Here is a 25,236-nt window from a genome sequence, read left to right as displayed (position 1 = left end):
ATATGTATGCACAATATAAACTAAAATGTTATGCTCAGCTTCTATTATTACATAATTTCTGGTTGTTTGCCTATTTAAAATGGACCTACAATGCTTAGTTTTCATGTACAGTTTGTCTAGTCACTTCCTCTAGTCACACTAAATATCATTGTGTGTTCACTTTATCCAAACTTGCGGTATAAACAGTGTCTTAGTCATAACTCAAATTATGAGTTTTAGATTACGTAATTATCCTGACATTTAAATAATGCTATTGTCTGTAAAGCACATAATAATTTAGAAGGATAAAAATAGATTGTAAAAAGAAAATGTCTCTCACTTTGGTTTGACCCGTGGCTAAGACTTCGGTTGCATGAGCAAAGAAAAAGCTATGGAAACTTTTCTGACTAGGGTCATATTAAATGTCTAAAAGGAAGGGGAAATTGTAAATTGAAGATCCAGACGGGAAGATGGAAAACCTCTTTAGCTGAAACGAATATTTTTTTCTTGTAAAGGGCTGCAGTTTTATTACTTTTGTCAAACACCATTTTATAGTCCCTCAAGGTAAGTCTATGCCATTTACATTTTCTCACAATGCACTGATTGGGATATCAGGTTACACGAATACGCATGAAAAAAGATCTGCAGCTATCTATGTCATGGTCGGTGGTCTACAACATTCCATGTGGTTTTTGTACTAAACAGTTACTGGTATTTTTTACATATTAGTTAAACAATTATGCTTGTGTTTCAATTTAAATAAAACTTTATATAAAATGTATATAATACTTATAATTCCATGCATACTCCAATATGGATTTTATACAGGCAGTCTGAAAATAAAAGACACTCTATTGTTGATTGTTACATGGCATACCTCTATTTTTCTAACACTCTCCTCAGGTTATGGAAAGTAGAGCATGGCAGCAATCAGTCAAACTTTTATTTATAGTAGTCTACCACTCAATGTGGTCATATAGTTGACACCTGTAAAGTGACACCTGGTCACTGGAGGTGGCCCCAGGGCCACTGGACCATCACTGCATTTGCAAAGTTGAACTTGACTTTGGCAACACATGCTGACCTCTGCGCATGTATTCGGACACACACACACACACACACACACACACACACACACACACACACACACACACACACACACACACACACACACACACACACACACACACACACACACACACACACACACACACACACAAACACACACAGACACACAGACACACACACAGACAAACAATTCTATAAAGCCTTAAGTGATTAGAAATTTTGAGACACATTCTCACAGTTTTTCAAAGTTATTTTATGCTTTTGAAGGCCTTATATTACCATATCTAGTGGCTAGCCATGCCTACAGCAGCATATTATAATAATTTGCTTACCAAATTGCAACTGTCATCACTGTCAAAAACATGTTTTTGTATTTCCCACCATGTAATTCTTATGTGTAAAAATCTCAGGATATCAGCCATTTCCGAAATAGCCAGTGTAGACCCAATAATAATGCTGTAGCACAAATCACCGAGATGTTCCAGCATTCTGAAATTTGTGTGAACATTAACTGTAGCTCTTGACTTAACCCTTGTACAGTATGTTGTTCGTATTTTTGTTACTCAGCCAGTGTTCGTGGGTCTGGTGGACCTGCTGCATTTTTGAGTTTTTAATTCAACACAATCAAAAATTGGATGTTAAAATACTATTTTAAATCAAATTTAATCAAGTTATGAGTGGAGAAAATCAACAAATTTACAAGGAAGCAAAGTTTTTCAAAGCTATTGATGTTTATGAATATGGGTCCAACAGACCTGAACACCATACAAGGGTCCACATGTTTAGCTCATAAGATAAATGCATACAAGTGCTAGTGTATATGTATATGGAATAAATGGACGTGTGTGTGTGTGTGTGTGTGTGTGTGTGTGTGTGTGTGTGTGTGTGTGTGTGTGTGTGTGTGTGTGTGTGTGTGTGTGTGTGAGAGAGAGAGAGAGAGAGAGAGAGAGAGAGAGAGAGAGAGAGAGAGAGAGAGAGAGAGAGAGAGAGAGAGAGAGAGAGAGAGAGAGAATAGCCCTGCATTAAGGGATATAAATAGCTACTATCCCCAACAGCACAGTACGTCTATTATGGGTGTGTTTAATTGAAATGTATGGTTTGGTGTGTTGTTTAAGAGAATCTTACAACTCCATCAGTGTATTTCCATAAACAAAACAAGCCAAATTTTCCTTTCCTAGACTTTAATGTATAGTTATACAGCAAACTAGTATTAATACGCTTTATAGAGCCACTTGTGCATAGAAATCCATTAAAGTATCAACCGGCTTTAATGAAAAACGTTAAAGTAGTGACTGGTGCTGAAATTCCGTTGTGAAAAAAAGCCCATATTAAAAGTGGCAAGGTTAAAACAGTCGTCGCGCTGAAAACGCATCTGGAGGATCCATCAGTGAACTCACAACATGCCTTTAGTCACTTAGAGTCCAGAGAGACAAGCTTTCTAATATTAGAAAGTAGTTTAAATTAATAAAGGTGTTTAAAAAAAAGATGTATGGGAAAACGCCACGCGCGCTTTAACCAAATGCGTTTTGGAGAGAGCGCAATGGCTTCATGCATGGGACACTCATTTCTATTCCCCAAAGCGGTCAACTGGGAATATGAAGCTTCCAACTCTCTCGGCACCCTCATCCCCCTCTCTTTTCTCCACCTTTCTGAATCTGAAGAAGCTCTTGGCAGTTACGTCAGACTCCGGAGCGAAAAGTGCTGGGCAAGCAAATAACGCGTCTAAGGAGCTGCTCTCAGACTCTGCTTCCAAAAGCACAGACTGCTCACTCTTCTGTGATCAGTCCTGTCACTAAAACTACTGCTAAGAGCAATTCTGTAAGCCTGGGTCTCTTTTTCCTTATGCGCGCTTTGGAAACTGATTTTTCATGCTGTGACTAATACGCAACAAGGGACGATATCCAGAGCACATTGAGAGGGCACGTTTTTTCCCCTGTGATCCTTGCAGTGACATGATGAGGCGTGTGAGAATTTCTCCACGGCACCACGACTGATTAGATTTGTTTATTCACCCGAGAGGGACCGAAATGCCGCACGGGCGAACCAGGAACCCGAGCCCTATCCCGGAGGTAACGTGGGACACAGGGCACAAGGAGATGAACGAGACGTGGAAGGGTGCAGTGGCGTGTCTCGGCGTGGCCGTGTTCTTCGTGATGACCATTGGCATCATTTATTGGCAAGTGGTGGACCAGCCTAACAAGAACTGGATCCTGAAGGGCAGCTTCAGCGGGCTGGTGTGGGAGCGCAGGGCGCATTCGCTTGTGTTGCAGACGCTCACAGAGGACAAGACGTTCGTGCAGATCAACCTGGGACACGCAGGCGTCGCTGAGGCTGATGTGCCTTTCGTGCGTAATCTTTGTTGGCTTAACAAGACCGAGTTCTGCTATACGTGGGACTCGGTCGCAGATGTAAGGATTTCTCTGGACACTGGCGACGAGGCCGGGACAGAGTGCTACACCGTGACCTGGACCCCGTTGCACTGCCATGTGGAGCTCAAGGTAGAAACGGCATGCGTGTTGCACATTATTGCACATAACACGTCATCTTCACGAATACTAACATATAACCAATAACATAGCCAAGCAACACAAACTCCTATTTTCCCTAACTCTCTTTAATAACAATGAACAGGCATAAAAAAATCACTATACATCTATCTATCACAATAGTTATTATACATATTAATTCATTCATTTTTTTGAAACAAACATGTCAAAAACACAAACAAATTGGAATTCACATTAGGATTCCAGTGCCTCAGGATCCAGATCTCTCTTTGTCATTCAACAACTAAATCCTAAAGCAGGTCAAAGATTTTCAGAGCTTAATCCCTTCCGTTTGTACATTCCCTGCCCGCATAAAGCCCTGTCATGTGCCCAGACAGAACTCCACAGAAGCCTGGTGATCGAAATATCTAAATGTTTATACCTTTAATTATTAATGCCACCTTTTACAAAAATTACAAAAATTGATGCTGGGTTTTTTAACTTTTCCTTTTTCTCTCACTCAGCTTATGTATCTCTATTTCACAGGACTGCTTCTCCATGGATAATGTATCATGGTACGGTGGGGCCAGTGTCAAAGCATTGCGGTGGCCAATAAACGATGTGGATATTTCAATGCAGCCCTTCACTGTCAGTGACCTTAGGGACAACCCCTCTGGCTTTGGTTCAGTCCTAGAGCGCTACTTCCTGGGATCATCAGGTGAGAAATGATGAACAGGGGGATCCACATCAATTTCAGTCTTGTTTATATCATATATACATGCCACACTTTTTCACCAATACTTGAGTGTGTGCTTAAATGAAAAGCAAAGGATACACAATGCCTTACAACTTAGTATTCAAGGTCCAATTCTGATTATTATGTAGAAAATAAAAATTAGCAGGCATTAGTGCACTTAAAGTCTTGTAAGAATTCCTTAACAGTTGTCTTTTGATGCTATAAAAAGAGTTACAAGGCTAGAATCACAGTGATTATAATACCTTGTGTGCTTATTTTCGGATGTGAGCTCGATCGTGTGGACAGATACCATGCAGATAGATGCAAATGGTTAATGTTATTTATCGAAGGGTTATTGTAGAGCCCCATGGGACTCCAGACTACTAGACCGAATATGAAAGGCATGTATGGCAGAGCAGCTGAAGTCCAAATGTAATTCACACACAAAGATTCTTTCCCTCTTTCACAAACACAACACATCATTATATGTGTATTTTCTTGTGTGTGTTTATTTCCGTTTATAAGCATGTGTGTCCAAGTGAGCTAAACATCAGAAGCTAAAAGGTGAGCGTGATAATTTGTGTTCAATGCAGCTGAAGAGAATTTGATTACAATAAAGGACGCAACATTAACTAAAGGGCATCATTAATATCATGTGATACCACCAACAGCTTATTGTGATTAAAGGTTTTCAATTCTATGTAACAGTATTACAAGCTGAAAGGATTCGGCTGATTTTAATCCCAACAAGGACATTCTGGATTAGTAAACTGCCTAAAAGCCTCTTTAATTGCCCCACATTTAAACGGAAAAAAAAAATTGAGCCGGTGGCCACAGTAGTGGCATAAAAAAACCCAAATAAAACCCGCACACAGACAATAGATGTGTATGTACTGCAGGCTATTCTAGTTATTATGGCTTTGTACTCCAGCATGTTGGAATTGAAATGAAGATAACTATCAGGTTAAAGTGGAAATTGTTAGCTTTAATTTGAGGTTATGTCCGTCTATATCTGACTTAAATTACTGTCAGAAATTACTGTTATTTCAGAGGAGCAGTAGAAAGTGAACCCTAAAACATCTTAAATATAATTCTTGTGTTTAGTTCTTGGGTCAGTCATGCATTGCTGCACACAGGGTGTCACACCGTACTTGCTTTTGTGTCTTTTTATTTTACCCCCTTTTTTTTTTCTTCAATGAGTGAAAGTTATGTTTTTTTCCATGGATACCGCTACTTGATTGATTTAAGCAGTTACGAACATTTCACTTTCTGGCTCTGCAGAAAACTCTCCAGAAGTGTCTCAGTGTCTCAGATTAGTGTTTGGTGCAGTGAGTTGTTTTAATGTTGTAGATTTAAAGTCAGTTGAAACAGTTCCCTTGGCAGACGCACATGCCCATGCAGTCATATTTGACAGAGAAAGTGATTACACTGGAGCAGTTTCACCTTTATCACGTTTTTTCCATGAGATAATGTCTTAAATCAGATGATCAGCTGATTCTTGCTTCATATTAATGAAGAGAGTGGTTGATTTTGGCACACCAAGTGTTTATCATTGCTTTATCTTCACTGCGTCTGTGATTAATAGGTTCTCATTTTTCATCCTCATTGCAGGCTACTCACTCTAATTTTTTTATTTTTTTTTAGTCAACATTACGTCTTTCTTCATATTCTTGTGATTAAACTCATGAATTTCTTTGATCCTGAGATGATATTCTCTCAACTTCCAGGACTATTTACTGTATATAGTTAACAAAAAAAATCCTAGAGTTAATATCTGCATCATACAATATGGATATGAGGACTTTGTACTTTTGATTTAAATGCTGAATGATGTCTAAAAAAAAAACAATTTAATTTTAGCCTTTAATCACTTCAAAGGTTTTGTGCCAAAAAGTGGATGAGACATTGTAACCCAGCTTTTGACTAACTATTTTATTGTTTTATAGTCATTTACATTATATACATATTTTTATCTGTTTCTATAGAGCAGAAAAATGAATGATAAATATTTTTCACATTCTCTTTACACAACTTGTAATTGTAAATCAGGTAAGCTATATAGCTATGTGAACCTAAGGCTGAATTTTAATCTATTTCTGTTTATTTATGTTCCTATTAATTTGCTTTCTAGAAATTTAGAACTTGCTAATAGTATTTCAACATTTTTTTTCTACATATGACCCTATCATACCACTATAAGATGCCATAATCTAACTATAATTGTGCCCAAGGTAGAGTATGCCTGCCTTTAAAGCCATAAATTGCACTGACTTGGACTCTTATTAACAACAAAGTCATATTTTATTTAATCAGTTTTTATCTGTTTATATTTAAGTTTGGTAACCACAGTAACCTTTTGTACTCCATCAAACATTAGTATCTTATTTTCCATTTCCTTTAATAAAAGATATGTGAGGTTCACAAAGAAGCCTCTCTTAAATAAGATGAATTCTTTGGCATACTTTGAAGTTTCCTACATTTATCACAGCAGATTAGACTTGGATGAGATAACTGAAGTTTGTTATCATGGCTATTGTGTATGAATTATGGTGTGCAGGGTCCACTAAGTAGTGCACCTGCCACTAAACCAGCCAGGCTACATGAAAAAAAAATCAGACTGCCTCGCTGGCTGTGCCTAAATGTGCTTTCTCAAGACTAGGAAAGGGATTTTAGATAAAATAATCCTTTATGGCCAAGTACAGATTTGTGCACATGAATACAGGATTGGCTCTAAAGCAAAGAGATTTTTAAATATATTTACTTATGGAAGACAAGCAGAATTGATGTTCATGTCATTACTTATATTGGGGTTGATTTACAGATGGATGATGTATAAAAGAACAAATCAGCTTGGCATACATTCTTGTTTCTGAAAGTCTCTGGAACTACACTAGAGACATGAACGCTATTCTTCCAAAATATATTACCTCAGTTGAGGTTTGATAATGGTGATGGACTAATAAATTCTTTATATGCTTAGATTGGTTGGTGTTGGAGTCATTCTGGATGAGACCACACCTATCAGGATAGAAATGTTTCATTATAAGATAAGAGGATTATTCCTAGTAGAAGAGGTATATATTGATGTGCAGTAACTCTGGTCTAATGGGACACATGAACCCAAAGCATTTCATTAAAATGCATGACACAGCATAACAGACCCATGTTTTTTCATTTGTCACCTGTCGGGAGGTTTAGGTTTTTTCCGAGTGGCAGTGGCTTGAGGTTAATTTTAGTGGGATGTATTGCTCACCAGGTTATTGTAAAAATGGCACAAGTTGTCATCTATAAGGAATATGTTTATTGTAGTTTTAATGTAAACAAAAAAGGTATGAAATTTTTTCAATTTTTTTTTTTTTTTTTTGTCTTACCTCATGCTCGGTGTTTCCTGGACTGGTTTGAGGTCTGAACAGGACCATGATCAGGATTAAAAACTTACTAAAGACAAATGATTATCTAGAACTGATGTAAAGACTTGAGGGCATGAGGCCAAACATTCTTTTTACTCTTTAAATACCAGTATCAGTATCCACTTTACTACACTATTACTGAGTCAGCTGTCTTGATATTTACTTCCAACTTATTTGTAGGAAAGTTCTGACTGGACATAAAAAAAGAATTAAACTGTAATTTATTCTCTGTTTCCTTATTACTATTTAGCCAGTGCAGCAATCATTTTAATTCAAGCTATTCTCAGAGAACCATCAGCATGTTTGTATTTGCATTGCTTTTCAATTTCTTTCACTTCCACTCTTTTTCCTGTGATGTCTGCACTTTTTGAATCACAAACAGATACTGTGATATATTTTATAACTGAATATCATTTTCATAGTTCATTGAGCCCTCGCAAAGCTTCCAGGCATATTTAGCTTCCACAAATCACACCTTACGCACTCCCGTGCATGCGTTTGAGTCGTAAATAAGTGTGTGAATATGGCAGGTGTGGAGTCTGAGCCCATGTGGCAGACAGCAGATTGTCTGCATACACCGTTTTCTTTAATTCACCATCTCATCTTCACAGCCCATACTGAATCCACAGGGGTGTACTTCTGGCCTCACACAGCGCCGGACATGGAAGACAAACAGTTTAAAAATCCTTTAAGTCTTGATGGTCTCATTTTGTTTGAAGTGCCTACCTAATGGACATAAAGCATAAAACATTTTGTTAATTATTCATGTCATTAATTGTAACAAATTACTTTTGGAAGACTTTGGAAGTCTTTTAGGGAAAAGAGAAAGGACAACAACATTAGTCATTCATCTTACCCATAAAGTTCTAGTGGAAAATATTTCAGGAAAGCTGGTAGTATTTACTGTAAAGAATTGTTCTAAAAATAAGACGCTGCTCACTTAAGAACTCACCTTGGTCATAACTCAGACTAAAAGTCTTTTAAATTTCCCCAAATGACAGTTATTGATTCCCCCCTGTGCAAAGTCCTGTATGTTGCACGCACCTCAAGAAAGCACCTCAGAGCTATTAAAGGATCTTAGTTAAAAATAAATAAAAAAATAAAAGAGAGAGACTTAGAGTGCAATTGAAACCAAAAATAGAACCATACGCAGGTCTACACAACTTCACACATGTACATTCTGCAGCTCTAAGTTTTCCACTTGATCTCTTTCCCTTTTTTCTTTTCCATCTGAAGTATATGAAGTTAAGTTTGCTATTAAAAAACATCTGGCAAACTCTCTGAGTTATTTGAGGGATTTCAAACATTCTCTAATAGCTTGTATCTATAGTTTCCAGCCTGTAAATGTCATTTGTTCTTGTTTCTGTTTCAAAAAAATCAAATCAACAAAGAAAGACTGAGTGACAGTGAGAGTGAGGCATCTGTTTACTGTCTTCTTAATCTTATGCCTTATTAACGTACTTGATCTTGCTCTTGGCCACAAAATAGACTTTCTACCTGAGGAAAATTATCCAGCCATGCATAGACTCTTTATAATGCATTCATCATTTTAGCTTCTGTAAATCATTATGCCTTTTGTAAATTTTGTTTGCCAGATTCAATTATGTAGAGCAGACCTTCTCAAACATGTTGTAATATAAATTCCAGACCTCTTCTATCATAAGCATTATTTAAATGCATAGAGTAATAATATTACATTACAATTCCTGGCTATTTATTAAAGCAAATCAATGTTATTGTTGTTTTCCATTTTTTAATTTGAATCTTTAATATGTTTATTATTTTTAGTATTGTTATTGTTAGCTATTAAAACTCACTCAACTCATTATTGATTATAATAAAAACTTTGTCAATGATGGGACTTTTCCACCACTGTAACTAAATTAAAAAGGTATTCTTCATGGACCTCTGAGTGTTCTAGGCTCCCCTCTGAGAATCTGATGTCCCAGTATATGTCAAGGCATAAATAAAAGCAACTGCTTATGCAATTAATATTATAATATCATGAACTCTATTCAGATGCAGTGCATGTGCTGTTATATTTTAAGGTTTCTTTTATGATTAAATAAAAAGAGAAAAAGGACAGTAATATTTTTCTAGTGCTGTGTGACATAATACCGCCTTGAGTAAGGAGAATCCTGAGTGTAGATATTCACAGTATTGAGTACTGAGTTGTGCATATGAGACGATCAGTGGTACTGTACCTCTGTGTGTGTGTGTGTGTGTGTGTGTGTGTGTGTGTGTGTGTGTGTGTGTGTGTGTGTGTGTGTGTGTGTGTGTGTGTGTGTGTGTGTGTGTGTGTGTGTGTGTGTGTGTGTGTGTGTGTGTGTGTGTGTGTGTGTGTAGGTGTGTGTCAGTGAGGGTGTGGGTGGGTAGTGGGTAAGGATCGGGGATCACATGTTTTAGGAATTTGTCAGGACCCCATGCTGATAGAAATACATGTAAGTCTTGCATTGGGGCTATTTTGCTTTTTTTTAAAGCTAAAACTGAAAACAAAAAACTAATGGAGCAAAACATTTTTGGTGTGTGTGTGTGTGTGTGTGTGTGTGTGTGTGTGTGTGTGTGTGTGTGTGTGTGTGTGTGTGTGTGTGTGTGTGTGTGTGTGTGTCTGTGAGTGTGTGTACTGTATGTGTGTGTCTGTCTGCATAACGGGGTACTGACACGGTGGAGAAATCTGAGAGGCAGCGGGAATTCCGGAGAGGGCAGTCACATCTGCGGACACAATTATCTGGTTCACATCATCTCATCATTTCACATGGGCTCAGAGCTGCACCACCCAAAATGTCCCAAGCTAGCCTTAAGGTTGCTTTGCTTAAACTGCTCTCTGTAGATCAAATTATAAATTAATTTTTATAAATGATGTAAAGTTAAACATTATGTAAAGTTTAAGAACTCTTTAAATTCATAAAGAGTCAAAATCTCTTAGTAAAAGTGGCCTAATGTTAGAAGACTAAATACCTAACCAACAATAAAACTTTATATGCTTAATTTTATATATATATATACAAGATAAAATAAAAGGTAAAATGAGTGGACTGAAAGGTAAAAAAAGATGTCACCATGGGGGATCCTCTAACACCTGATGGTTCTATCATCACTGTGTTTTTTTTAGTATATCATATCTGAAACTAAAAGATTAAAAGTGTATTTTTAACTGATAGAATTTCATTTCTACATTTGTATTGCTGACGAAACAGAATAGGCGACATGGTAGAATATATCTGCGAATCAAAACACACCAGAAGAAAAAACTTTGGCTGTGTCTACTTTAATAGTAAAAACCTTTGAACAATAAATTGGATCAGATATATTTTCATGATCATAGCATAAGATCATGTTTTTTTCTGTTTTTATTAATAGATGTTGGACTTTTAGGAGGTTGAAATTAATTACTTAATGCATTAATTGAGATGTTATTTGGTGTGCTGATGTGATATTCAGCTCATACTGTATGTGATATTCTTATTGAATAACCTAAGAACATTTTATCCCAGTGACAGTTGCATTTCCGTATGAATTTTGTATTCCTTTCAGATACTGTGGTATAGAAAATGGATAGTTAGAACAATGGATTGAACTAACTGGATGGCCATCATAACTTACAGAAAGATTCACTTACATGTGAGCTTCAGCATGTACAGTATATCAGCTCAATTAATACATTCAGTTAAGTAAGAAATTTGGCCATTCTGAATTTTTTTAAATTATGATTTGCTGCTAATCTTCACTGGTTAACTGTCTAGTCGATATCCTGGATCAGCTCTGATTCATATTCACATTTGAGAATATACAAAGAACTATATTTAGATTGTTGTATTTTGTCTCTAAGTGAACTAGACTGTATATTTAAGGTGTAAATAAGGAACATCAGTGATTTTGGATCAAAGTGAGTTTGATAATACCTTTGCCACACTACTGCTACACAGCGCTACCGTTTAAAAATAAAAAATAAAAAATAAAAAATTGACGTGACATATGGCTAAAGTATGGTGAACCATACTCAGAATTCGCTCTCTGCATTTGACCCATCCAAAGTGCACACACACACCGTGAACACACACCCGGAGCAGTGGGCAGCCATTAATGCTGCGGCGTCCGGGGAGCAGTTGGGGGGTTCGGTGCCTTGCTCAAGGGCACCTCAGTCGTGGCCGGCCTGAGACTCAAACCCACAACCTTAGGATTACAAGTCAGACTCTCTAACCATTAGGCCACGACTTGCCCCTTAAATAGTATGTCCATTTCTGGCTTTGAAAATAGCAACTGGATGAGAACAATAAATAAAAAAGACATGTATCTACATAGAGGGTCTGCTGGTGCCATCTATAACCTGCAGTAATGTGCTGATCCAGTTTCAGAGTGCCTGTCCCAACATCACTGACTTGGAACTGCTCTTTTCTTCATGTGACACAGACAAAACATTTAAGATGAACAGAACTGATGAAAGCTAAAATATAAATAGATATGTTAAAATATGAACTAAGCAGATTATGGGAGCACTGTGCATGTGGGCCTTTCAGATTTCAAATGCTTTAAACAATAAATCAAACCTTAATGCCCAATGCTTCTTAAAATGGTTATATATTCACAAAGGACTTTAAACTCAATTTTCTTAATCATTTTCTCCTACAGTTATTGCAAAGTTCTATTACCATAAAAAGACAAAAATTTATTAAAAACTACCATCACATGACATGAAGCAAGTCAACTATCACCTTTTACTTTATTACTTATTATTTATTGCTAAATAATATTATTATTTACCTTAACATTTTATTGACATTTTAATCACTGTCCCACAAACTCTCTTCAGTGCCACTATGAATTGAAGGGTTACGTGGGGTAAAAGTGGACCGGAATTGTGTTTGAAATCAGGCACAATTTTGCACAATTTATTGGCTGAAAGGGTTTGAATGTTTTTAAAATTCATACCTCATGTTGTGTCGTTCCTTCCATGTCAGAATAGTATGTTAATTTCTGGCAATTACTACCGACAGTGCCATACAGGGGTATCAGAGGTGTGTTTGTGCCAACTTTAATTAGCAGGAGATGCGCTGACACAGGTTCAGGGTCTCTGTCCCAACATCACTGACCTGGAATCTTTTAACCATTTGAGAAGACAGGTTGATTTATGGTGGTGGTATTTAATATGGTATAATGATATGTGGTGGCTTGCATATATAATATATGCTCAGTAAGGATGCAACCAACTATGAACTCATTTGGATTTAGAAGCAGCAGATGTTGTGATCTAAAGTGATAAAAATTCAGATATGAATAGGAGCTGCTCTATTTTTTGTTGTTGTTAGGAATGATTGCCAAAAAGGTTCACAGGGCATCTGGTTAAGACCAGAGTTATACATTTGAACTGGTATCCTGTGCGATACAAGTGGTGTGTGGAGTGTGAGGTTTTAAACTTTTATTCAGGTATGATATGCAATCACATATTGTATGAAACTTGCAGGACAAGCAAAGAGCAGCATTCATTCATCCTTATTAACTTTCTGATCAGGGTCACATTGTCTAAATTTGCTTAGATATTTTTTTAACTGTCTGATCCAAAATTCAAAAACCATGCTGGTTGAGCTTTTCTACCTTCAGATTTTCTTTTCCAGTGTTTCTGGGGCATAGTGGTAGATCTTTTCATTTTAATTAATTTATTCTTTTTCTGTTAAAGCACTTTGAATGACCTCTGCCAAAACATACAATGCCTTTCCTTTCCTGGGCTTTATAGTTAACGTTAAGGAGTAGAAACCTTTCCAGTTTAATCTCCATCACAATATCTGAATAGAGGTATACATAATATCTGAATACAGATAATATAATTGCATTGCACCCCTAATGCATAGATAGGACAACCTTTTGGATGACCAGTGTCACTTATAGACTCTCCCTTTAGAATCCTTTAGAATGCTGTTCAATCATCAATGTATGCTACTTTTAAGTGATATTTAGAGTAGGATCAGTATTACACATTTACATTACAGGGATCTTTGGTCTTTTGTAGGTGTGGCAGTACTGGTTGCCCCACACATCCCATTGCATGTTGGGGTAGAAAGCAGGCAGCAGTTCTGTCTTCACACAACTCCCAGTTTGGCACGACTACCCCTGCAGTACACTGTCTGTGTGGGAGAGAACGTCAAAGCCGTTTACCAAGAGTCAATACAACAGCTCTCCATGACCTATCGAGAGCTGCCCAGCATGAATGTCTTACGGTATGGATTCATCACTATATCAAATGCTACATTTCCTTGGGAATTTCAAGGTAGCAGCACCCACACTTATAATGCACTCTCCTTCTTGTTTTTCAAGGCTGCCTTTCTGGAAACTTCCCGCAAGTGTGGACTCAGGGGCAAAGATTGAAAGGGAGCTGAGAACCTTCTCTAATCGACTGAAGAGGCACCACCTAGGAGAAGGGGTCATCAGCCTGGATGAACATTCCACATCTCTTCTCTCCAACATGGTTTGTGTCTCTTTTATACTGCTACATACTGTAGACAGTGGATTGAATGAGACAGTAGTTATAAAAACACAATATAAATACAAACAGCTTGATGCAGCCTTGCACTTTAACTGCTCTTATTTTATTTTTCCCCTTTACTTTCCTATGTTATAGCAAAACAATTATAACATTTATTGCCACTTTCAAGCCACTCCATTAGAAACCACATCTTGACCCTTCTAATTGTTGCCCAATTGTTCTGTTATTCTGTAAGAATGAAAAGTATGATGCCTTTCTGCTGTCATAATACAACCTCATTGCTGGCCATTGCTTGCCTCAGATCATGAATATTTTTCAGTTTTGGGGCTGTTAAACATCTGTTGGTGTGCATCATTTGGCAGTATGCTATTTTAATTGACATGTTCAAAAACAGTTACTGTAGTTACAGTGGAAGGACTTTTAAATGGTAAATGTTCTTGCCTTCAGGCTCCAGATTATTCTCCCTTTATATCCAGCCACTTAGACATATAATTTACAAAGATGGGTTGTTTTTTATTTCAGTGCTGATGGTAGATAATTAGCAGGACTGATCCAAAAGGACATGTGGAGAGTGTGTAAAATACTTGGGTAAATAAGTGGTAAACATAACACAAGGGGTAAACACAAATAAGGATAGGATGATTTCACTCTACAATTTGACAATATTACATTATCTAAAACTAAAAGATATAGTTTGAGTGGTAAATTATGTGGATTAAAAACAACTATGGGACATTTATCATGCTAGATGTACATGAATCCATGGTTTATAGTCATTCCTATTAATAGTTTTTTAATGGCAACTCATTTATGACATTAAACTGGTTATTCATTTGTTTTTTAATGTGTCTTTTCAGCATTATGGTTTCTAGCATTGTTCAACTTTAAAAATGTCAAAAGAGAGATTTTTCTGATCAAAATTTGTTAGAGCTTGTAAATATAAAGCTCTTTATGTGTTTGTTCAAATACATATATGAGTGTGTGTTTGTATGTATATTTTTTCCTGACTTGTGACATTCAGGGTGCAAAGTAAGCGGGACAGGTTCAATTCAAATTAAAATATATTTACTGAAGACACACACACACACACACACACACACACACACACACACACACACACACACACACACACACACACACACACACACAAATATTTATATAGCTTTTATTAACACTGTATCCAAATGCATTAATTAGTCAGACATCAATTTAGTTTTTATGTTCAATCAAATGTGTTCCAATTAAAAGAAACAGACAGAATAGCAACAATTCAGTACCAATTAATTTAATGGTCCTATACACGCAAAGTAATCTGAAGTTCACTGGCTGTGTAGCTCCAGAAACTCTATGCCAGTCACCTCAGTTGGCATAGATTTCTTTCTATGTTTCTGAATGTGCCAGAAAGGTAAGAATCGGTAAATGGATGGTGAAAAGAAAGGAAAAGTGCTAAGAACCTTCTCTTTCCTAGGAAGGGAATGCTTGTCAGGTAGGTAGGCATGTCAGGTAATTTATAGGCCTACAGAAATGTAGCTTTTATTTGTCTTCTTTTTTCTCCCATTCTTATTTTGCATTGCAAATTTGATTGAAGAGCTCAAGTTAGACCGAGCTTAACTAATTAGTGGTTTATGCTTAATACTTCTTATTGAGAATTGGTTTAGTCTCAGCAACCCATGTGTGAATGCAGAATATTTTAGTATGAAACCTCATCTGAACAAATTTGTTATAATTGAGGAAAACCTTTCATTGTGTGATAGTTTTATGAGATTTCATGAATGCTACAGTTTTATTAGTCTTTCATAGTTTCCATGTTAGCTTAAAATAACATTCATAAGCAAAACCAAGAGCTTGACTTGGAATGAATCTGGTTATAAACTTGCTTGCCAGTATTCTCTTGTATTCTCTTTTTATTGCCCAGATCCTTCATAGCACACCACAGATTGTAGCATGGCAAAATGATTACTTAAGCTTACTCTATTCTTTTATTTTCACAGACACTGTGGTACAGTTATAGACTGTCATGGTGAATCCATTAATGGGTCCTTTTAAATAGATTATTTTCCATATTGTAAAAGTAACAATCAAAATTAATGATATTGTCAGAGGAGGTTTGTCCTTTGTGGAAAGAATAGAGGCATGAGGTTAACCTATGTGAAGAGGGAAGCCTTTTCAACAGCGGTGGTATCAGGACATTGAATTAGTGAGACTTATCATACAAACATGCTCAAATCTTAGAGAAGGACAGGTCAGTCATACCTAATGTTGAAAATCTGAGCTGGCATGCATGAGTATAGTTTTGCACCAGGGTTTGTGTATAGTTTGGTCCAGAGCCCACTGATTCCTGGCATACAAGGACAAGAGTTTTGAATTTGATTCTTGCTGCAACAGGAAGCCAGTCAGGAGTCACCCTTGATAGTGGAGTCACATGAGAGACGTTATCGGGAAACTATGAGCATTTTAAATGCACCAAAGAGGAGATATACCTGGTACAAAGTCACACTAGTCATGTCTGGAAGTAACTAGAGCTTGTATGGGATATAGTGGATGCCATGTGTTTTGAGACATCTGATCTGAGATTTTGTTTGTAAGATTTTTCAAGTTCTTCTACCTCTGTTTTATTAGAGTTGAGTTTCAGAATATGGGTTTTCATACAAAAAGATGTCAGAAATGCAGTCTCATACAGTACCTTCGAGAGACATCGGGTAGGTGGATGTTGGGTGGGTAGATTTCGGAAAAAGAAATTGTTTACATTTACATTTATGGCATTTAGCATACGCCGTTATCCAGAGCGACATACAAAGTTGTGTTTTAGGAGCAGTTATAGGGGCCATTAGATTTAGTCACCAAGCCAAAAGAACCAGAGTGGAGCTCTGGGGAATACTTTTAAGCAGATGAACCTGGATGCCCATGTCTGTAAGAGTGTAGTTGGTGACACTGGTTTGGTCAAATTAGGGCATCTAAAACAGGGTACATCTCAAGCAGACTTAAAGATAGAAGGAACCAGACAGCTTCATAGTGATGGATTAATCACATTAGTCAGTGATTGGATGCAGTACCACTTCAGATGGTAAAGCTATTACTTTAATAGCTTCATCAACAAAGAAATGGCAGCAGTGATACTTTTATGAAGAAGTACACCAACCTATAAGAAGTTCATCATTAAACTGGTTAAAAATCGATATTGTGTTGATATGAAAATTAAATTAATTAGCATTTATTAATGGTACCTAATTTAATTTCCATTACAAACACAACATATATTTTAACCAGTTTAATGATGTATTCTTGCAGGTTGGTTGAAGTCAAAGTGGCTAGATTCTCTTAAACCTGAGCTCATACTGTACCTGAGTTATCTTTACCTGAGTTGATTGTGTAGATTTTCTAGTGTTTGTATGTTTTTTTTAATCTGGGTTCTATGTTTCCTCCCATTTCCCAAAAGCATAGCAGTAGATGACTGACTGACAAAGGTATATTTCCCCTAGGTATGAAGTAGTTAGTAACTGTGTGTGTATGGTGGCGCGATGGACTAGCATTCCATCCGGGGTGTATTCGTACCTCATGCCTAGTGAGTATAAGAGAGTAGCTGCTTGTTGGAAGAACAATTATGTCAAGGTTATTGCCTAAAAAAATTGGAATAATAATTAGTATTTTGAAAGCAAATCAATGTTTTCAATTTCTTTAATAGTAAGTACTGTTAAAAAAACCTTTCATTTCCATCATCATTCACATATATACAAACTGTTGCAAGCAGACTCAATAATGATAATTAGAGAATCACTGTTTTCTTTTAGGTTTATTCTAAGTCAAATCACCAATAAATAAAACTTTATAATCATTACTCAGAGCCGGTGCCTTATGGGCATGTAGCCATGTTCTTTTCCCCCAAATAGTAAATCTGATGATCTGATGCTCAGATGATAAGGCATCTGCTCTTTCAGTCATGGTTTTTAAATGAATATCTGTTAAGGTGTTACAATATTTTGATCAGCTCAGGAATTTAGGCTACATTTGCTAGTTAAAAGTAATTCCAAATAACTCCAGACAATCTATCAGTACATTATGTCTAATCCTTCTAATTCTTTTTCACTAACTTTCGAGCATAGGTATAATTTAGACATTAAACTGAAGTTAAGGCTGGTATTTTAAGCATTGTGTGACATGTCACCATAACACTAACACTAGTAACCTGTGATAATTTATAGGCTCACACGGTAACCCATACCCTCCACCAGATTTAGATGGAAACCAGAGCTTTAAAATCTTTAATGAGAAACAAAAATACAGTTAATTGCAAAGTCAGTATGAACAGTTAACTTTGCTTAAATAGATAACTTTTATACCCATATGAAAGTCCAGTATAGTTTATTTAGTTTAGAATTTTTTTTCTTTTTGTTTGTAAATGTGGGGTGGTCATGGACAACCCACCAGATGTCAATGGCTGAATTCTGGAAAACAATCAAAAAATACCAAAATAAAAATCAGGTATAAAAATAATATAAATAAATAAATAAATGAATGAATAAGATTCAGTTCAGACTGGATGATATCTAGATTGCATATATCTATATATTAAATTTAGACACATATGATATAGATTTAGATATATAGAAGTAACCCAAACCATTTTATTTTTAAAATCCATTTAAATATTTTTTTATCTTTTTTTGTCTTCAGGACCACGAGTACCACAATGGCAGGAGAAGGACGTCTGAGAGACAGATCAGGGACCTCCCTTTTGTGAAGCTTCTGAACATTTCCGTAACTCTGTCCCCATATTTAAGTGTGGACTCACAGCAGTTTCAGACCTCCATACAAGACAGGATGCAGGATTACTGGCTCAGCCTGCCTACAGGTCCACAGGCTCATTTGGTACATGTTTATCAGTTCTGCATGTCCCTGATACATTGACAAACCCATTCAACCATCTGGATTTCATTTATTCATTGTCTGTCTCCCTCAATGTCTTTGTCCCTAAATAGGTTCCATTATTAAATGAGTGGAGAGGAAAGTACTGTGTCAAGTTGAACATCACAAATCCAGAAGCCACCAACTGGTTCTTGGAGAGAGTGAGCAGCCTGCAAAGTCACTTGGACATGGAGTATGTGATGTTAGAGGGTGGGGAGGGAAACCCATTTGAAGAGAAGTCTATGCGACTTTCTCCTTTCCTCAAAGGAGATGAATACATCCGGCTCATGGCAGAGCTCGCTGAGAGTATAGGGGGAAATACTATCGTTAGTGCAGGAACAAGGTTAGTTAACTATAGTTCCTCAACTACAGTGTTTCCCTTTTTTGTTCATATTACCGATTATTCACAACTAACCAATAAGGATTTCCTGTAAGATTCCTTTCACTCATTCTAAACCTCTTCACATCTAATTAAATATCATCATTACTCATTACAAGGAGCTACTAACTACAAGAATCTGCTGACATTATCTTGTCTGCCTTGGTTTCTGGATTTAGGTCTAACCATAAGCCTTTGTTCATCCGTATGAGTGCACTGCAGTCTGACTGGAGCTATGCTGGACTCAAGAGTATCATTCCATCCCTGCTGCATTACAGCCTGTTGGGTTATAATTTCTTCATTCCTGATGCAGTAGGTAATAGACTTGTGTACATCTTTAATATCACTTCTAATCCCTTTATTTACACATTCATTTTATCTGTTGATCCTGCGAATCAACCCTTAGTCTATACAGAAAAAAAACTCATTCACCAGGTAACATTGATAGCAATATGATGTATGAAATGCGCTTTTTATTCCTTTGGGTCACAGGAGGCTCTTTATCCATTGAGCCGGTCAAAGACAATGAACTCTTCATTCGTTGGCTGGAGATTGTTGCCTTTCTTCCTGTACTCAGTTTTCAGACACCTCCATGGGCATCTGACAAGGTAGACAAGGTGACTTCATTCACTCAAATGATAAAAGTTGTTTTACTAAGAGCAAATTGTGTCTAAGACAATGTGTGCAGTGTAGCATGTGGCATAGTCCACTGGCACTATAATCACAGCATCAGTGTGTGTTACTATAATTACAGCATCAATGTGTGTTATATAAAATGAAGTAAGTTTACACATACTTACATATTGTGTAACTGTTGAACTTGTTCACTTTTAAAAACTAATAAACTAGACAAGAAATTTGCTTGTCTCAGATTCCAAGGATACTGATTTTTCCACCACTTTCTTATATGCTAAATACATCCAGACCTTTTTTAATAACACAACTTAACCTTATTAAAGGATGAACCTCAGTGTTGGTTCTTTAAAGACTTATATTATAGGTGGGTTTAACAGATTGCTTCTTCCTCCTTACATAAAGCTTAAATATAATATTCACTCACTCTGTGTGGGACTATGAGAACCACATCTTAACCGTGGTTAGAAAAATATCTGTGCCTCTCTTTTCAGTTTTTTTACTCACAGGTATTGGTATGTTTGAGCCTGCGGAGAACAGTTCAAGTTTCGGACAAGTGTAGCGGATCCGGCAGGCTGCTATTTTTCTTGCATTTGGCAGAATAATTGCTTGGCCTTTTCCCAACGTTACCTGTGGTTAAGGGTCCATCTGGTTCGCATTAAATTTCTTTTCAAATTTGTGGCCCTCAGTCTTGACCATAATGACAGTCACTGCAACTCTCAGGAATGACAATGAATCGAAAGATGTAGAGATTATGCAGAGAAAAGTAACAGATTCCATTTTGATTGCCATGAGAAAACAAGTATGTTGTTTATTTCTGTGGGATTATGGGATAATAAAACATAGGTGGACAATACTTTTACGACCTGTGTTGTTTTGCTGCATACTCTATTTATACTTAAAGTAATATGAACAACATTTAGTCAGATTAAAATTTTGGGATTTTTTCTCTGCCCTGTGTGATGAGTCATTAACTCTGTGTGTGTGTGTGTGTGTGTGTGTGTGTGTGTGTGTGTGTGTGTGTGTGTGTGTGTGTGTGTGTGTGTGTGTGTGTGTGTGTGTGTGTGTGTGTGTGTGTGTGTGTGTGTGTGTGAGTGTGAGTGTGTGTGTGTGTGTGCGTTTAGGCATCTAGCACCCATTAGAGACCTGTTAAATCAACGGCCATATTAAGCTATTAAGCTTGAATAGAAATATAATAAAAATTCTAACCACAAGTCTGTTTTCTCAATTTGAAATTAAGTTGAAGGCAATGATTCAAAGGCAGGCAGTGACTCAAAATTCATCACACAAATCCTTTCCACTTTCGCACAATGCTTTTATTTTTAAATAAATAGCTTAAAGATGTGACCCTTTTAGGAATGAACATTAGAAGAACATTTGGATAGTGTCAAACCACAATGTGAAAGGATTCCAATCTATTTTCCATCTAAAATGGAAAAGAACATAGATCTTGAAAATGTTTGGCGTTTTAGGCATCCTGATAGTTGTGTATGTACCCTTTATACATAAAGTATGTATGTATAGGGGACCTGCTCCAATAAGAATCATTTATGAGACATTCTACCATCATAATTCATATTTTTTAGGCTTCCCCTGCCACGAATACCAGCAATGTTCATTGGAATTTTGCAAAATTGCAAAAAATATTCATTTAAACTTTGGCTTGCCTTATTCCTGATTGGTAGAAACAAGTTTGTTGTCATGTCTTGGGATGCTGATTGTTTTGTCTCCTGAAATTTCTCCAGGTCCTCAATGTGACCAGACTGTATATCACTAAGCACCAGGAGTTTGTAGTGCCTCTGATAGAGAAATATGCACAGGAGTGGCAAACCAATGGAAACCCTATCTACCGCCCTCTGTGGTGGATCAGTCCTAATGATTCAGAAACATTCACTATTGATGATGAATTTCTCATTGGAGATGAGGTGAGTTTCCACTACACAGGCACCAATATAAATAATTCACTGACTGGATGTCTTTTGTGCCTTAAAAATGCCAGAAAATGTTACTATAATGCATTAAATTGCATGTAGTAATCTATCTATCTATCTATCTATCTATCTATCTATCTATCTATCTATCTATCTATCTATCTATCTATCTATCTATCTATCTATCTATCTATCTATCTATCTATCTATCTATCTATCTATCTATACATCATTATATATTTATTTATTTACTTAACAACAAAGAATAATGATGCTTTTATGCAGCAATTTCGTACAATACTCCATAGTAATATAGTAGTATAGAAGGATCCCACCTAATTCTGATGCCAAATGCTTTTCAGGTACTTGTTGCACCAGTGACAGAAAAAGGCACGTTGCATAGAGACATTTATCTGCCAGGGAGTAACTTTCAGTGGCAAGACACCAACAACGCTAAAGTATTTGATGGTGGGACGCTCCTTCAAAGTTACCACGTTGGCCTTGAGGAGGTGCCTGTATTCATCCGAAAGACGTCTTGAGGCCAACTGTCTGACTATCACAAGGCTGATTTTCTATTTTTGACTTTTTATTTTTCAGTTGTGCAGGTCTCGAGTTGCACTTTCCACAAAGACCATTTTCTGTGTTCTAAGGCACAGTCTTGAGATCATGTACAAGATCATTTTCTATTTGCACTTTACAAATGAAGGTTATTTATATTATCTATAATATTTTGAAATCATTTGGTTTCATTTTATCTGCTTGATTTATTTGTAATAATTCAGTGTTTTCTACTTATACTTTGTTTCTGGTAGAACCGTGGTTTACATTTGATATATACTCACAGCCTTAAAAAGTTGATCTGCTTCCATCGGCCATAACGTGGAGTTGAGCATCAAGCGCATAATTTACTTAAAATCATATTTTTTTCTCTAAAGAAGACCAAAAAAATCAGTGTAAAGATACTTCTTGCCAAGTAATAAACTGTAAAGAGGAGCCTCGCAGTGACACGAGAGTGGACACGCTCTTGATTTCAGAACGTCTCTTAATTTCACTAAGCAGGCTTTTCACTCAGACATTGTTGGTTATTTTGTTATTCTAAATGTACCTCAAGTTTTTTGTTATTTTTCTGAAATGTGAAAAAAAATCATCCAGCATAACACATAAGAGCTGATGCTTTGAGCAACTATATGTCACGTAAGTGCAATTATTTGATCCACTGTGAGCAAAGCGCTAAGAAATGTTGATCACCTTCTATGCAACAAAATGGTCCACCATCATTATATTCACAGCTGCAAGTCTTATTCTAGAGTACTGATGAATGTCCAATCAATTCTTTTTTTACTATTCTTTCTTCAAAATTATTTGTAACCTTTTTAATATCAAATTAATTGAATTATAATAAGAATATCGTGGTGAATGAGATAGAATCTCTATTATTTCTTCAAAAACTAAACTGACAGATTTTACTTACAAAAACTGCCTAAAGCTGTGTAGTCCTTCCATAGATAGTAATATTGAATAAAATACAAACCAGATACACTTAATATAATGGAATGTGCAGTAAATATTATACAAAAAGTGCAAAACAACATTGCATTAAGGGTGCTATGTATCCTCAATACTCAATACTCCAGTACAGAGAGAACTTGACCAGCATGGCATATTGCCTTCTACAATCTTAATTAATCCTGATCGTGTAGTTAATGTTTACTGTAACAGCAGGGCTCTTGGGTCGAAGATATCAAATGCAATCATAGAATGTCTTATTGAGGCCCTGTGCTGAAATGTCTTAATATCTTTTTTTTTCATGTATAATATCTTATATAAACACATAGTTTTCAAGCAAGACAAACTGTGATTTTTTTTTCTTCCTGTATTCATGGAACCTATAATCTGATCATTATATTAAGTATATTAGGTGTATAGTAGATAGCTCTAGATATAATATATATATATATTTCTTTTTTTATAATGTTTTTGCTAATGTCTGTCTAGATGCTTTAGCCAAAAGTGCCTCAAACAATCAGTAAATGTAGTAGATATCTGACTGTGCAATTCAATTAATTTTTAATCTGTGAATTAGAAAACTAGAAATGTCAGTATACAATAAAGTTTACACTTTTATGTTATAAATAAAAGACAGAAGGTTTCTGTTCCATACTTTCTGAGAAAGAGTTGGTACAGCAAATTATGCAACACCAATTTGCTTGAAAATGCATAGATGCTAGTATGTGTGTGTCTGACCTTACTATGCACTTTGTCACAGTATAGCAGTAGCTGTGCTGCTGACAAATATCTACACTAATTCCACTTAAACCCAATAAAAGGTATTTATAGCTACAGTGTGCATGCAAAGGGAATCATATGGAAATGCTATTGAGGGACCCTCTCTTACCCTCTCAGGAATATCCACTCGGACATAGTAAATATCTGTAGTCTGTATTTAGCTCAATAACAGATAATATGGTGCTTCTTTTTTAATGACACATTTTGTTTTACGCTAAGCAAAACTTTGTAATATTGGTGTATATGTGTTTGTAGAACATATAATACACCACCAAAGCTATCAGAAATGAAGCAGAATAATATTTTCTGTCTAATTTGCTGGTGCAGCAGGGGCAACTTCTCTGAAAGATGAATTTAACCGGTGACAGGTTGTGGGATGAGCCACTGCTCTCTGAGCTACTTTTAGAAACTGCAAGTCAAGGTGTTATATTTCACTGCATGGTAGAGTGAATAGATTTCCCAGCTTGCCAGTCAGAAAAACAACTAAAAAAAAATCCATATGCATAGCTGATATGTAGAAGGTGGCAAAACTGTAATCACAAACAGATTGTAACCTTTCATTTTAGAACTTATAATAAAACTGATTATTTGACAATACTGTGAGAGTTATTAAACATAGCCACCCATTTAATAAAATTTAACAAAACATCTGCGGTTTTGGGTGGCATTACAGGGCTTGGGCTAGGAATCTTTGAAATCAAAGCTGGTCAGCGGAAACACCGTTGGGTAATTTGGGGTTCCATTGTGGTCAGAGTCATATAGCAACTTCCTGTTGCACCTTCCTAAAACATCTGTCACCCTATGATAGCTTTAAGCATCGCCCCATCATCTCTAGCTTAAAGAAGGCTCTCAGCAGTGTCCGGTTTACTCACGACTAGAGTATATTTAGCTGTAAGTAAAGCTATAAGTTTAGCTGTCTCTTTTAGACTAACTTGGTGGAAATATGGG

The 25,236-nt window shown here is 36.4% G+C and overlaps 1 protein-coding gene across 2 annotated transcripts; it reads left to right on the top strand.

The window, feature by feature from the left end:
* The first annotated feature begins 2,665 nt into the window (after nt 1–2,665).
* On the top strand, nt 2,666–23,937 carry si:ch211-236l14.4 (SITS-binding protein). 2 transcript variants are annotated; one of them, XM_027173051.2, is made up of 10 exons: nt 2,666–3,545; nt 4,080–4,251; nt 13,684–13,891; nt 13,989–14,139; nt 18,829–19,023; nt 19,134–19,402; nt 19,618–19,754; nt 19,931–20,046; nt 21,817–21,996; nt 22,365–23,937. In XM_027173051.2, the coding sequence occupies exons 1-10, from the start codon at nt 3,075–3,077 to the stop codon at nt 22,539–22,541; spliced, it is 2,076 nt and encodes a 691-aa protein (XP_027028852.1). In that variant the 5' UTR covers nt 2,666–3,074; the 3' UTR covers nt 22,542–23,937. The 2 variants fall into 2 exon arrangements, with proteins under 2 accessions (XP_027028852.1, XP_027028851.1); XM_027173050.2 differs by having other exon boundaries at nt 19,931–20,055.
* Nucleotides 23,938–25,236: the final 1,299 nt, after the last annotated feature.

This window comes from Tachysurus fulvidraco, chromosome 10 (genome assembly GCF_022655615.1).
Source record: "Tachysurus fulvidraco isolate hzauxx_2018 chromosome 10, HZAU_PFXX_2.0, whole genome shotgun sequence".
Lineage (NCBI taxonomy): Eukaryota > Metazoa > Chordata > Actinopteri > Siluriformes > Bagridae > Tachysurus > Tachysurus fulvidraco.
This window is presented reverse-complemented; position numbering and strand designations above follow the sequence as displayed.

Bases quoted from the DNA above. Each gene is read 5' to 3' on its own strand.
- si:ch211-236l14.4 (XM_027173050.2), top strand. From the start codon at position 3,075: ATGCCGCACGGGCGAACCAGGAACCCGAGCCCTATCCCGGAGGTAACG. The intron at 3,546-4,079 runs GTAGAAACGGCA...TCTATTTCACAG, and splicing joins ACTGCCATGTGGAGCTCAAG to GACTGCTTCTCCATGGATAA. The intron at 21,997-22,364 runs GTGAGTTTCCAC...AATGCTTTTCAG, and splicing joins AATTTCTCATTGGAGATGAG to GTACTTGTTGCACCAGTGAC.